This window comes from Trichosurus vulpecula, chromosome 9 (genome assembly GCF_011100635.1).
Source record: "Trichosurus vulpecula isolate mTriVul1 chromosome 9, mTriVul1.pri, whole genome shotgun sequence".
In the NCBI taxonomy this organism is placed as follows: domain Eukaryota; kingdom Metazoa; phylum Chordata; class Mammalia; order Diprotodontia; family Phalangeridae; genus Trichosurus; species Trichosurus vulpecula.
The window spans coordinates 62,433,260-62,448,556 of NC_050581.1; the positions used below are offsets into that span (position 1 = coordinate 62,433,260).

Consider the following 15,297-nt stretch of genomic DNA (forward strand, 5'->3'; position numbering starts at 1 on the left):
ATCCAGTTTGCAAAAGTGAATGGAAATCGTGCTGCTGAATGTAAGTTTGGTCCTCCTCCAACTGAGAAGACAATCCAAGACTGGCTATGGGAAGAAGAAACCCTACTGAAAACCCCAGGGCAGAAGAAGGCCATGAGAGGCAGGTCAGCAAAATGGCCTGATTTAGAGAGGGAATTGAAGATATGGATTGAAGAGCAAAGGGCAATTGGAATTCCTGTGTCCACAAAGATGGTTCAACATGAGGCCAGAAGAATTGCTGATGAAAAAGAAGTTACTGATTTCAAAGGAGCTTGGTGCTTCAGGTTCATGAAACGGAATGGACTAAGCACACATACACACACCAGACTTGCCCAAAAGATGCCTGAAAGCTATGAGCAGATGAATAAAACTTGAGTTCAATAACTTTATGTAATACATTTTTTTTCAAATTTTGGGCCCCCAAATTAAGGTGCGTCTCATAGATGGGAGCGTCTTATATGTGGGGAGATATGGTAGATATGGAGTATAAGGAAAAAAACATTCTCAGAGGGTATCAGGTTTGCCCTGAGCACCTGGGTATTGAAGCAACAGCCCTGGGGCAACAGGGGGAGTATGAAATATATATATATGAAGGGCAAGGTGGAGGCCAAAATGTTGCTCCAGTATTTCCTCCTGCTAGCCTGTATTTCATTCTCAAGGCCCTGAGTGTTTGGCAGATAATTTGGCTTGTTTCCAGAAGTTCTGGAGAAGGATAACTAGCTCAAAGATAGAATAGGGTAGGCCTGAACTTTTGATTTAATGGTATAGGGAACTCCAGGAAGAAGAAACTCCTTTTACTAACATAGGTTGGCACCTTCTCTACAACTTTTAGTCTGAGAGTTACCCAGAGTACCAAGGGCTTAGGTAACTTGACCAATCCTACTCACCCTCCTAAAACTCCATCCTGAGCTTGGTCCCATAAACAATAGAAAAAAAAAATATGCTGCTCTTGTAAAGAGTGCAGTTAGCTCATGTGTTTTTGAAGTATTAATGGAAGAGGAAAGAAAAGAAAGAGGAAAAAAGAAAGAAGAGAGTGTTGGAGAAAAAAGAGTGCTGGGTGAAGACATGGAACCTGAGTTCACATCCTTGCTCTTTGGGTTTCCTACCCTTGCCCCCTCACTCCTTCCACAAGCTGGCCCACCTGGCAAGTGGTTATTTGTTATTGTTGCTTTTTAATTAAAGTCATTTGAAATGCTTTTTATGTTGAGACTTTTTCAAGAATTTCACAACTTCCTTAAAAATAATTCCAAACACTTCAAACTATCAACCATCTATAGCTCATTAACTTTGAAAGGGACCTTTGAGATCATCGAGCCTGATTTGACAGAATAAGCAACTGAAGTCCATGCCAGACCTACCGTTGGTGGTCTGACTGCAAATATACTGGCATGTTCACTAATCCTTGACGTCTTCCCTGATCATGTGTTTTAAAATTGCCTTGTCTTTATTTATCTATGCATGTGTTGTATCCCGCTATAGAGTTTGAGTTTCTTGAGGGCAGGAATTTTTTTTTTAATCCCTAGGACAGTGCCTAGAACTTAATAAATGTTTCTTGAATTGAGTTTTCATGCCAGCTAATTCTTAGGATTTTTTAATATATTAACCTTCTTTTAAAACCAATATTCTTTTCCTTTCTTCCTTTTCTTTCATTTCTCTCTTTCCTGCCTCTTGCTTTTTCCCCTCCTGTTTTCTTTCTTCCCCATCCCCTCCTCTCCTTTTTTCACCCTTCCTTCTGAAGTGATCATTGCAGTATGGTTTGATTCTCCCTCAGAGTCTGTTATAAACTCAAATGAAGGCACACCATACTATTACACAGCACACAAGTATGGTCTTCTACAGGGAGAGTAATGCACATCAGCTATTCCATTTAGCTTGCCAGGGATTGAATACAGACTAGTGGTAAAAGGGCTTAATCAGAGCCAGAATGCCTTGATTCTCTCCTGATTTCTCATGCATAACACTTTCCGTGTGACCTTAGCTTAGTCACCTACCTTCCCTTGCACGTTTATGCCTTCTGAATGATGGGACTGTTGCTGAGACTTGTTCTTATACAGTTGTTTGAGATTGACTGATGAAAAGCCTTGTCTAAGCAGGAGAGTGAGAGTAAGATTCCCTTGTTGCCTTTGAACATTATGGTTTCTTCTGTTGCCTTGAGAAGTGTTTTAAGCCAGCGTCATTAATAAGTGTGGCTTGTTAGTGAATATGCTCTGTCCTGTGCTAATAAAGAACCAAGTCATAAATGTTTCGCTGGGGAGTAGTGAGAATCTTCTTCCTTCCAGGGCTCTAACTGGTATGCTGGGGTAGCCAGATTCTGGATGTGATGATATCAGCTGAGCATCCTTTTTGCTGTGTTTACATCCCCCATCCGCCTCCCTGCTTTCCCAAACCTTTGAATCCTTTGTGGTTCCTGGAGAAAATGTCAAATTACAAAAAGAGGAAACATAGCAGGCCTCCTAAGGCAAAGCTTCCCTGTCTTGTACAAACATTGCAAAGCAAAGTCTTCTCTTAAGCTGGATGACATTTAAAATATTAGTGGTACTTAGGGTGTAATTTAATTCCCTGATGATAACGATAAAGATTTATTTCTTATGAAGATTTTTGATAACAATTTATTCTTTATTTTTGAATCCTTAGGTTCCTGCACCTGATTTGAGATGATGGGTCTAGGAAATGGGCGTCGGGGGATGAAGTCGCCACCTCTTCTGGTAGCGGCTTTGTTAGCCTGTGTTATCGTCTTGGGTTTCAATTACTGGATTGCAAGTTCCCGAAGTGTGAACCTCCAGGTAGGATTTTTGGACTTTTATTCAGAGGTCATAAAAAGCTTATAGTTGCAAGAGACCAGCTAGTTTCTTGCCATGATATATTTAACAGGCTTCACTCACTAAGCAGCTTTTTCTCTGTCAGTTTAGGAGAAAGCTGTAGTGGCCTGTAAAAATTCTGCTGCAGTGCCAAGTCCCCCTCCCCTTGCCCCCCATTGGGTTCAGTCTTGGCTCTGTCTGTCCAGACCCCTCCCTTCTCCTCTCTTAGCACACGGTTTGTGCCGCATTTGCTTTCAAGCCAAGATACCCCGAGCACTTTTCCAGGAGAAGCATATGTTTTGTCCAACCATCTCAGCCCTCTGTGAGTCTTCTCAAGATTTTTTCCCCAATTTTTTTTCCTTGCCACCCTTTCCCACCACTTGGCAGTTCTTAAGAGAGCCATGTTAAGTGGATATTGGCAAGAGTAATCGCCAAGCTGTTTTGAATATAAGCCAGTCCCAACTTTGCATCTTTTCCTAGCTTTAAATCAGTCTTTTATCTTTGAATCTAAGTATAAATTGGGGAGTGATTTTGGAATTATTTGGAATGACACATACATGTAAATACATATTAATATTTCACACATATATAAATATATAATATATACATGCACAAATATATACACACAAATATATATATTTAAATGTTTATTAGAAACTGATAAACATCAGTACAAACAGCCATAGTTGCTTGCTAATTGTTTGCCTGTAAATTCATTTTAATACACAAAGAATCATAGCATTTTTCCATGCTTTCCCTCCAAGTCCCCATCAGAATATCTGGTTTATTTGTATTTACTTTTCTGTATATAGTAATGGCTAATGTCTGATATTTATACAGTGCTTATTATGTGCCAGGCACTGTGCTAAGTGCTTTACAAATATTATCTCACCAATCTTCACAATATCCCTGGGGGAGGTAGGTGCGGTCATTATTAGCCACTTTTTACAGTTGGGGAAACTGAAGCAGACAGAGATTAAGTTACTCATCCCGGGTCACACAACTAGCTGGTAAGTGTCTGAGGATGGATTTGCCCTAAAGGCTTCCTGACTCTAGGACCAGCGCTCTGTCCGCTGTACCACCTAGCTGCTCAGATCACACAGTATATTCCATGCCTCTGGTTCAGTGTTTTTTAAAAATTTTATGTCTCATTAAAGATAATTATCATTTTTTTTGCATTCTGCATATTTGTTCTTAATCACATAATAATATTCATTTACATCAATGTGTCGCAATTTGTTTAACTTTTCTTTCCTCTTATTTTTTTTTTTTTTGAGGGGAAGGAGGTCTGGACTTATGATTTCATTGGTGTGAGGCAAATGCCCTCTATGAATGCAGATCAGCAATTTTAATGCGATTTATAATCTTAGAGAGTTGCCAGGGGTCTTGAGAGATTGGTCTAGAGTCACACAGCCTGTTAATGTCAAGGCAGGGCTCAAACCTACCACTTTCAAAGCTTTCTTTTCAAATGAAGTCAAGTAAGATAAAAATGTAAAGTATCTTGCAAATATTAAGGTGACGTACACACATACACACGTATGTGTATATATAGAGAGATATATAGATATAGGTATGTCATATACACACATTTATATGTGTGTATATAATGTGTATATGTACATATATGCGTGCTATTATTATTTTTATAGGCTTATATATTTGTAAATCACAAAATCTATTACAAATGACATTTAGATCTATCCTATATTGTTATGTCGCCTTGTTTTTGGCCCTCATTTACTAAACCAGTGACATTTTCTTTTTATGTCCATGTCCTGAGTTAACAAGTCACTAGTTACTGTAAATGTAAAAGTAAAAATACTATACTACACTATTTCCCAGGATTATCTACCAACCTCAACTCCACCTCCTCTTAAGAGCTCTTTCCCCAGATGGAGGAGGCCCTAGGGTAGATGGAATTTCTGACATCCTGAGCTCAGAATGCATTTTCCTGTAGAAAAAAACCATTAAAAATAGTACTTTGGAATAGTTGAAAAGGGCCTCTAAGCATTTCATGTCAGTGACATTTTGAGTTAGAAAGGCTCTTGTGGGATGGCCTAAGAATCTAACTATTTTTTATGAGAAAACGCATTCTGAGCTCCGGATTATAGATCTATAAATTAACTTTTAGAACTCAGTTATAGAGAGGGACCTGTTTATAGTGATTCTTTGGCCATTTCTGTTAAGTAGTTTGGTAAATTTTACTTCTCTTGTATTGTTATTATATCTGAGTCATCGTGGTCCACAGTAGGTGGTGACTGAGCGTTCCGTTATATTTTGTTTTCCATTTAGACTCAGATCTTGGAGTTGGAAGGAAGAGTCCGAAGGGCAGCAGCAGAGAGAGGTGCGGTAGAGTTAAAAAAGAATGAGTTCCAAGGAGAACTGGAAAAACAGCGGGAACAGCTGGACAGAATCCAATCCAGGCACAACTTTCAGATGGAGAACGTCAATAAGATGTACCAGGATGAAAAGGCAAGATCTGCTCCTTTTTAGTGAAGTGTCCTTCCTCCTTTCCACCCCTCCCCCACCTCCCTTAGTGTTCTGTGGGAGTACCAGGGAGTATTCGCATACTTAATTAAGCTCCTTGCCTCTGTGTAGCTGTTTGGGATTAGTGCTCCGGCATTATTTTTCACCTGTCAGAGAAGGCCCTGTAGTGTGTACATTGTAAACTTCTTTCAGGGAAAAAAAATGATGTCTCAAGTAGAAGATGTGACATTTAATAATTACTCAAGAAGGACATATGTTTCCTTCTGGAACTTCAGGATAATTCATCTTATTTTCCTTTTCCTTTGTGGCTCTAATAAAGGGATTAGGAATAGACCATATGTAACACTTCATATATCTGACTTGTTTTTTTGCTCTAGACCCAAATGATGAATGAAAATACTCATTTGTTAAACCATTTGAATGCATAGCAGTATTGATGTTAGTGACACTGGAGATCTTTTTGCACCGGCAACCCTCTACAGTCTGCAGGTCTAGTGATCTTGGCCAAGGCCTTTTACCAAACAGAGCCTCCGTTTTTCATTTGTAAAATAAATGAATTGGATTTAAAAAAAATTAATAGTATTTTGTTTTTTCCAGTTACATGTAAAGACAATTAAAGAGTTAGATTTGGTGTTTGATAAGCTCCCTTCAGGGTCCTGTTACTTAAGAGTACGCTTCATTTTTATGGAAAGACCTGAGTGTGAGTGAGTAAAGGAAAATCCAATGCTTAGGGCAATAGTATAGCATAGCTTGAATCTAGAGTGACCAGTGACTTGTTAACTCAGAACATCAAGTCACTATTTTTTAATAAAAAATTTTACTTGTTTTTCAGTTTCTAAGTACTTACTTTCTCCCTCCTCCCACTGCTCATTTCATCAGCAGGTAACACCCCAAACCTTTGTAACAAGAAAACAAATTACCACATTGTCCATGTCCAAAAGTGCTCATCTTGTTTACCATCTTGGATCTGGATGTGGGTAGCATGCTTCATCATTAATGCTCTGGAATTGTGGGCAGTCCGTACATCGATTACAGTTCTTAAGTCTTTCCAAGTTGTTTGTTTTTATGATGTTGCTATTGTATAAACTATTCACCTGGTTTTGCTCATTTCACTCTGTATTGGTTCATACAACTCTTACCAGGATTCTCTGAAATGTTTCTGATTCTATTACATTTATATACCACACTTTATTCACTTCCCCTATTAATGGGCACCTTCCTAGTTTCCAGTTCTCTGTTACGTCAAGAAGAATTGCTATAAATGTTTTTTGTAGCTATAAGGCCTTTTCCTCTTTCGTTGATCTCTTTGGGATATAGACCTATTGGTGGTATTATTGGGTCAAAGGGTATTTACAGTTTACTAACTTTTAGGGCATAGGCCCAAATTTTTTCTAGAATTCACAGGTCTACAAACAGTGCATTAGTGTGCCTTTGTTCTCAGAGCCCCTCTAATAGTTACCACTTTTGCCAGTCTGATAGGTATAAAGTAGTAAGTGAGAGTTTTAATTTGTACTTCTCTAATTATTTTAGTGATTTGGAGGATTTTTTTCATATAGTTGTGAATATTTTGAATTTCTTCCTTTGAAAAGCCTGCTCATATACTTTGACCATTTATTCATTGGGAAGCAGTAGATTTTATTCTGATTTGCTGATTGCATACTGTGTAAACTGTCTTATCTCTAGTTTAAAGGGTGGTTTTTTTATTATGCAATTTGAAAGTACCACACCTAGACTTGGAAGACTCCAGAAGATCTGGGTTGAGAATACTGCCTCATATATTAAAATCTGTATGGTCATGGTCAAGTCATTTAACCTCAAAAGGGAGGAGAAATTGATGCTGGCGACCTCGTACAGCCTTCCCTCCCTCAAATCAACTGCAAGTCATGTCATCATTTCCCTGATGTCATGATCTTCTTCGAGAATGAAGGACAAACACAACAAAGAGCCTGAGGTCTTGGATCTTTAAAATGAGTTTAAAATGAAGATAATAGCACCAGTACTAACTTTACCCCAGTAGGTTTGCTGTGAAGAAAGCACTTTGCGTATCTTAATGAAGGGGTTCTTAACCCTGATGGGGTCCAAGATAGATTTCAGGAAGTCTGTGAACTTGTTTTTAAAAATATTTTGATAACTGTATTTCAGCATAATTGGATTCCTTTGTAATCCTGCATATTTTACGCATTTAAAACCACTCTTCCAAGAAGGGGTCTACAGGCACCATCGACTGCCGAAGGGGTCTGCGACACAAAAAAGGTCAAGCCCCCTGCTTTGAAGCATTTTAAAAGTACTGAATTATTTTTAATTTCTAGCATAAATATTTCTATCCTTTCTTTTTGTGTGTGTGGAATAGTTCTAAGAAACCAATATTTCAACTCTTGCTATTGTGAGAAGCAGAGAGCCCTGTTACTTTCATTCACAAAATTCTTAATTTGGTGATGTGGAACCTGGGATTTTCTTATGCATATATACCTACCTAATGAAACTCTCTTACAATGAATCATATAATATTGTTTTATCACCTGTTACCTAGACTACTGTAACAGCATACTAATTAGTAGCCTTGATTCTTCCTTCTCTGATATATTTACACAGTTGCTGAATTAATATTCCTAAGATATAGTTCTTATCATGACACCGCTCCCAAAAAAGGAAACAAAAACTTCATTTAGACTCCCTATTTATTGCCTCTAGAGTAAACTAGAAACTCCCTGGTCTGGCATTTAAAGCTTTTTATGACTTGGCTCCCACCTACCTTTTCAGACTTACTTCATATTTCCTTTGACATCCTTTGTTCTATTTGTTCCCTAGAATAGGGGTCCAACCTCCCATCCCCAGGCATTTACACAAGCTGCCTGGTCTCCACCCCTAGAATATACTTCCCAGCTTCTGTCTGGCAGGAATTTCATCTGGCATCTGCTCTTAGCTTCTGTGCAATATACCCTGTGGAAAATCTTTTTTTTAATCTCCTCCTTCCTCCCCCAAGCTCTAATTACTTTACATTTACTTATCTGTGTATACTTGGTATCCTCCACCTTGCCCTTCCTTCCAGCCCTGTAAACTCCTTGGGGAGAAGGATTGCTTCCTTTTTGGTTGTATCTCCAGTGCCCAGCAAGGTGCCTTGCACATAGGAGGCACTTAATATGTGTATTGAATTGAATGCAGTTATGACAAATGTAACAGGTGGAAGTAACATGCAGGATGGAGGGAGGGAACAAAGCCACTGTGGCTTTATAGGAAAAGAGAATCAGTCTTAACCAGGAAAGAGGGAGCAGGAAGCAGGCAGAGGAGGATGAGGAAGAGAAGGAAGGAAGGTGGTGTTTTCCTTATGTTGTTCACACCCCTTTCCTTTTTCAAGGTCCTGGATCTTTGGTGGTTGTTTCTTTGGTGTGGGCATTTTGGAAGTAGAGCGGTACATTCACATGCACGTGCGTGTGTGTGCGTGTGTGTGCGTGTGTGTGTGTGTGTGTGTGTGTGAGAGAGAGACAGAGAGACAGAGAGAGACAGAGAGAGGCAGGTAGCTCCAAAGCACCTCGTGATTTTAAAAGGACTTTTCCCATAATGGGCATATCCCTGATAAATCACGCAAGCATTTTCATCCTATGCCTTTTTTTAACATATGAGGAAAATTTTGAATCTGGAAGGATATATTACTTATCTTTAATCACAAAACTGTCAAGTGCCGCAGGTAGGGTTTAAATGGGGCTGTCCTGACTCCGTGGTTGGTACTGTTTCCTCTACATCATACTTAAATGTGGGTAGTAAGTAAGACAAACTCTACTCCGCCTTTAAGTTCCTAGTTCATAGATTTAGAGCCGGCAGGAATTTTGGAGGGCTTCCCTTCTCCTGTGCATCCCTCACTCCCTGATCATTTTATAGATGAGGAAAAGTGAGGCCCAGAGAGATTAAGTGTCTTGCCCAGAGTTACACTCATAGTGACTGTCGCAGCTGGGATTCAAAAATCATTCCCAGTGTAATATTCCATTCCAGGCCCAGTGAATTGTTTTGTCTCTCTTCATTTCTCCCTGTAAACAGTGGACAGTACTTTCTTGTGAGTGCCTTGGACACATGGGCAGGAAGAACAGAAGGCATTCGTTGTCCAGGATTATTTGGCACAGAGAAATTGTCACAAGCAGATCAACAAAACACTGTTGATAATGAGCCATCTTCTGTCATGTAGATGCAATTTTGTTTTACAGGACATATCCCCTGTTGGCTCTGTAGGGATTTTGTAGGTTTATTTTATTGTTTTTATTTTTTTTTTTCAGGGGGGAAGGCAGGGCAATTGGGGTTAAGTGACTCGCCCAAGGTCACACAGCTTGTAGGTTTATTTTAGCCAAGGTGTTGTGTCGTTTTTTTTTTTCTCCTGGTTTACGTGTGTGACCTCTTTCAAAAATTTTGGAGAACTCATGAATGATCTTAACATCTGAAAACCATGATTATTGTGTCTTTTCGTAGTAAAACCAGTCCTTTATCAAACATGATCTTTTGTGTCTGCTTTTAAAAATTTTCAATATAATCCCCTATTGAAAGATTGTAGGCAGAATTACAATTTCTCTTTTCAGTGACCTTTCTCCTTTCCCAGAAGGTTCAACAAGTGCTGCTGAGTTTGAGGGCTGGGGATGTTAATGAAACAATTGCTTCCGGCTTTCCCTGGGTGAAAGTTTTTCCTAGTTGGTTGTGTGAATAGTACAAACACATATATGGCAAATTTCTCAAGTTTCTTTGTCAAATTGGTTATTATTTAGGCAAGAACATAGGATATTAACTTCTTTTCATTTAGTTAGCAAAATATTTATATTACTACTCTTTTGTATCACCTAAAATACATTTTTATTATAAACCTATGATTGTAGAATTTGATTTGGGACAGTCCTTAGTGATCTTCTTAGGGGTGAGGAACTGAGTGCCTCTTTTCAGATTGCTCTCCAAAAAAAGAAACAGCATTTTGACAGGAGCCCTGGATTTGATTTATTAAGATGCTGGACTCAAATCTAAGCTCTCCTGAACTCAGGTCCAGAATTCCTTTCATTAAAACATACTGTGGCTTAAGAAGGTGGTACCTCATGGTTGTTATAATTTACTTGTCTCAGACAATTAGAGGGTTTGAACATTTTTTTTTTGAGTAATTAGTTACAATTGTTTATTTTTTTCCCTTAGAATTGTATGCTTTAACCATTTATCTGTTGAGGATTAGATAATAATATTGTGAGTTTCTATCAACTCCTTCTAAACTCTTGTGGCAGATTTTTTCAACTATGATTACTGCAAAGATTTTTTTTCCCTTTTTCCCCTTAACGTGTTGGATATATTGATCCCCCCCCCTTTTTTTTTTGAGGGAGAGAAGCAGTTGAAGTTAAGTGACTTGCCTAAGGTCACACAGCTAGTAAGTGTTTGAGGTCATATTTGAACTCAGATCCTCTTGACTTCCAGGCCTGGTCCTCTATCCACTGTGTCACCTACCTGCCCCCTTCATTTTTATGTAATCAAATGCATCTCCTTTGTTTTCAGTAATTCTATTTGTTGGACCAAAAAAAAAGTTGTTTGCAATTGAGATATGTTGTTGCTTTTTCATATTGCATAGATTTCTTTTTTTACATTGATCCATTTTAAATTTATTGTAATATGTAGTACAAGGGGTGCATCTCAAGCTAATTTTTACCTGGTTGCTCTCCATTTTCCTCAATAATACAATGCATAGGAAGAAGCTATAGGAGGACAGGGATGGTGAGGGGGAGGGTGACAATCCATAGGAGTGCTGCCAGGCTGCCCAAGGTTCCCTCCTTAAGTGGAGGATCTGGGAAGAGCTCTCTGGTGTCTACTCTCTTCAGTCAGAGGGAGGCAATGGTTCCAGGGGCAGGTGGTAGTGAGGAGGTGTGTCCTGATGACTTTTTTTTTCAGTCAAAGTCCATTAATGATCTATCCGATCAGTCTTCTGAGATTAGGCTATATGTTATCTATTAACCCATTTTGTCAGTTTGTGTATTTTATATACACCTTCCATTTAATTAAGGTCTCAAATATACCAGAATAATGTTCTTTGTAGTATCCCTTATAGTTACATAGTTTTCTTTTGTGTCCATTGTTATAGCTTTCTTTCATATTTGAGCTTTCTGAGTTTTAGAAATTCAACTTGATAATGTTTTTATTATTGTTAAATAAAACCAAGGAGTCTTTTTAAGAGCTTGCCCTTTTAAAAAATAAAATATTATTGTGAAATGCAGTACATTCTCAATGCAATCTAATAAAAGTGAAAAGGTATTAAAATTCAGAAAAAAGTAATGATCTAGTGCCAAGAACTGAAAAATAATTGATGGGCTGTATACTTATTCTTTGGAGACATTTCTTTATCTTCTACACATCTTCTAAATTAAATAGGAATTAATTAAAAATTGCTAAAGATATAACAATTTGAAAACCTAATTAGAGCCATTTTATTTCAAGATGGCAAACCTAGACATAGACATATGCTCAGTTTTAAGCATGGATTATTTGCTCATCTCTCTACATTTTTATATATCAAAACGCTAGCTTTTCCTTTAAGCCCTAGTTCCATGTCACCAATTGTTCGTTGGATATTTTGAGCTGGATATCCCAGAGACTTCTTAAACTCAACATGACTAAAATTAAACATATCATGTTTCCCCTACACCCTCCCCTCTTCCAAACCTCCCTATTTCTGTCAAAGAACCCACCCTCCTTCTAGCTTAGAATAGCATTATCCTTGGTTCAACTATACTCTCCCTCACTCTACATAATCAGTCAGTTGCTGAATCTTGACCTTTCTATCTTTACAACATCTCTTAAATCCAACCCTTGCTCCCTACTCGTAGAACTCCAACCTTACTTGAGGTTGGCATTGGATTATTGCAACAGACTCCTACCTGGTCTTCCTGTCTCAAGTCTCTACCTACTTCTGTCCATTCTTCATACTGCTGATTAAGCACTGATCTGACCAACTCTGCTACTCATCCAGATCCAGTGGCTAGAAACTCCTCCTGTTTAGCTTTTAAAGCTTTGCATGACCCAGCCTCAGCCTGCTTTTCCAAACCCCATTGGACATTCCTTGTCCTCCTGTACTCTATGATCCATCTAAACTGGCCTTCTCTTTGTTCCTCAGTTATAACATTCTATCTCATTTTTTGATGCTTCTGTATTATCTTTCCCCCATGCCTGGCATTCACTACCATCTTGCCAATGCCTCATAGTCTCTCTCTACCTTTATTTTTTTATAGTTAGGAACACCTGAGTTCAAATCCAGCCTCAGACACACACTAGCTGGGTGACTCTGGGAAAGTCACTTAACCCTGTTTGCCTCAGTTTCCTCATCTGTAAAATGAGTTGGAGATGGAAATAGCAAGCCACTTCAGTATCTTTGCCAAGAAACCCCACAAGGGGTCACAAAGAGTCAGAGAGGACTGAAAATGACTAAAACAACAATAAATGATATCAATTATATATATGAAGTCATGCAATACATATTTCCATATTAGCCATGTTGCAAAAGAAAAATAAAGCAAGTGGGGGGAAAAAGTATGCTTCACCCTGCATTCACAGTTCATCTGTTCTCACTCTGGATATGGATGGCATTTTTCATCATGAGTCTTTTGGAGTGGTCTTGGATCATTGTCTTGATCAGAACAGTTGTCTTTTCACAGTCGATCATCATAAGACCGTTGCTGTTGCTGCATACGCTGTTCTCTACCTTTAAGAAGCAGTTCAGGCATAGTTTTCTGGATTGAACCCTTTCCTGATCTCTCACCTTCACCCTCATTTAAAAATGAAAACATTTTAAAACTCAGAAAGGATATCACAATGCTTGTGCCTTTCTTCCCAAACTACCATTTAACTCTGTGTGCCGAATTTTAATACCTTTTCACTTTTATTTGATTGCATTGAGAATGTGCTGCATTTCACAATAATGCTTTATTTTTTAAAAGGGCAAGCTCTTAAAAATACTCCTTGGTTTTATTTAAAAATAATAAAAAATTATCAAGTTTAATTTCTAAAATTCAGAAAACTCAAATATGAAAGAAAGCTGACACACACACATCACTTTGTATTTATTTTTTTTGGTACTTGTCTTCCCTCAGTAGAATGTACTCATTCTAACAGAGATTGTTTCATTCTTTGTACTTGTACCCGAAAGCACCAGCTAGTGCCCAGCACATTATAGATACTTTATAAATGCTTATTGTTAGATTGAGAATACCTTAATGTTCTTATGTTCTCTAGTAGTGTGATAAGTTCGTGTGTGTGTGCGCGTGTGCGTGTGTGAGTGTGTGTGTGTGTCTCTCCAGAAGTTATAGGGGAACAAATATATAGACAAAAGTGAGGTGGGGAGTGCCTATCTGAAACATAATTACCTTAGCTCAATCATTTATCAGAAAAACACGTTAAAACTGACACCCCAGTCCCTCTGTGGACCTTTCCTGCCTAACTGAATCTGCCAGGTTACTCTCAGGATGGGAGAGACAGGGGTGTGGCGCATACAAAAGGGTGTGACAAATGTACCAGGATGCATTCTTTTCAGTGCCCTGCCTTCCTACCCAGTGGTTTTTCCCTTCTGCCTACCTGTAGGGTTTTTTTTTTAATTTTAGTATACCAAATATTTAGTCCTTGCTCATTTTCAAGTCCATTCCATAAGCATTTATTTAGCACCTCCTGTGTGGTAGGCTCTGTGTTCTAGTTCAGTCATTTCAGTCACATCTGACTCCTCCTGACCTCATTTGGGGTTTTCTTCACAGAGATACTGGAGTGGTTTGCCATTTCTTTCTCCAGCTCATTTACAGGTGAGGAAACTGAGGAAAACAGGGAGGGTGACTGGGTCACCCAGATAGTAAGTGTCTCAGGCCAGGTTTGACTCCAGGAAGAGCAGTCTTCCTGATTCCAGGCCCAGCGCTCTATCTACTGTGCCACCCGTATTCTAGGTGCTGGGGGTACAGAGACAAAAATGAATCTGTTGATGCCCTCAAGGATCATGCATTCTACTCAGGAAACAATGTGTACACAGCAAAGAAAATAGAAACAAAGTAATTCCAGGAAGTGGCTGGAGAAAGCACTAACATCTAGGGGCGTCAGGAAAGCTCTTGGGAAGCACAGGTAACTTGATCCATCTCTGGGACTGGGGATCCTGCCAATCACTCAATACACAGGACTTAGAACTAGAAGGAAGTTGGTTTGAATCTTCCCTCAGACACTAACTGGCTGTGTGGTCCTGGGCAAACCACTTCATCTCGCTCAGTATAACTTCCTCATTTGTAAAATGGAACTTATGGTATCTGCAGCACATGCCTCTCACAAGGTTGTTGTGGGGATCCAATGAGCTAAATGTACATAAAGTACTTTGCCAACTTTAAAACACTACATAAATCACCACCATTATCATGCTGTGCCCAGCCCGCACTCTGCTAGGAGTCACACTAGAAGGGACTCACCAAGGAAGGCTAAGATGCCAATGCTCACCCTCGAGGCATTTACTGTCTGGTTTGGGAGACTAAGTGTGAGAAACTATTAGAACTCAGTTAAGTATTAAACAGCAAGGAGTTCAGGGGAGAAAGAGACGAATGTGGGCTGGAGGGTCAGAGAACATTTTATGAAGAGTCAGAAGACCATACATGTGTGTGGGGGAGGCACTGCTAGGTGGCATCATAGTGCATAGTGCAGGGTCTGGAGTCAGGAAGACTTTATCTTTCTGAGTTCAAATCTAGCCTCAGATACTTAGTTGCTGTGTGACCCTGGGCAAATCACTTAACCCTGTTTGTCTCAGTCTCCTTATCTATTAAATGATCTGGAAGAGGAAATGGTAAACGACTCCAGTAGCTTTGCCAAGAAAATCCCAAATGGGGTCATGAAGAGTCAGACATGACTGAACAACAACATATGTGTGTGTATAAGCATATATGTATAAGCATATGTGTACTTATAAGCATATACATATAGGCATGTATATGTATTTAAGCATATACGTATAGGGATGTATATGTATACATATAAG

The 15,297-nt window shown here is 39.0% G+C and overlaps 1 protein-coding gene across 1 annotated transcript in view; it reads left to right on the forward strand.

The window, feature by feature from the left end:
- GOLM1 (golgi membrane protein 1) overlaps positions 1-15,297 on the forward strand; it is a 94,417-nt gene that overhangs the window by 28,837 nt on the left and 50,283 nt on the right. Inside the window, exons 2-3 of the mRNA XM_036738171.1 lie at positions 2,653-2,801; positions 5,109-5,288. Coding sequence (XP_036594066.1) covers positions 2,673-2,801; positions 5,109-5,288 — 309 coding nt within the window. The 5' untranslated portion in view covers positions 2,653-2,672. The remainder of the gene's footprint in view (positions 1-2,652; positions 2,802-5,108; positions 5,289-15,297) is intronic.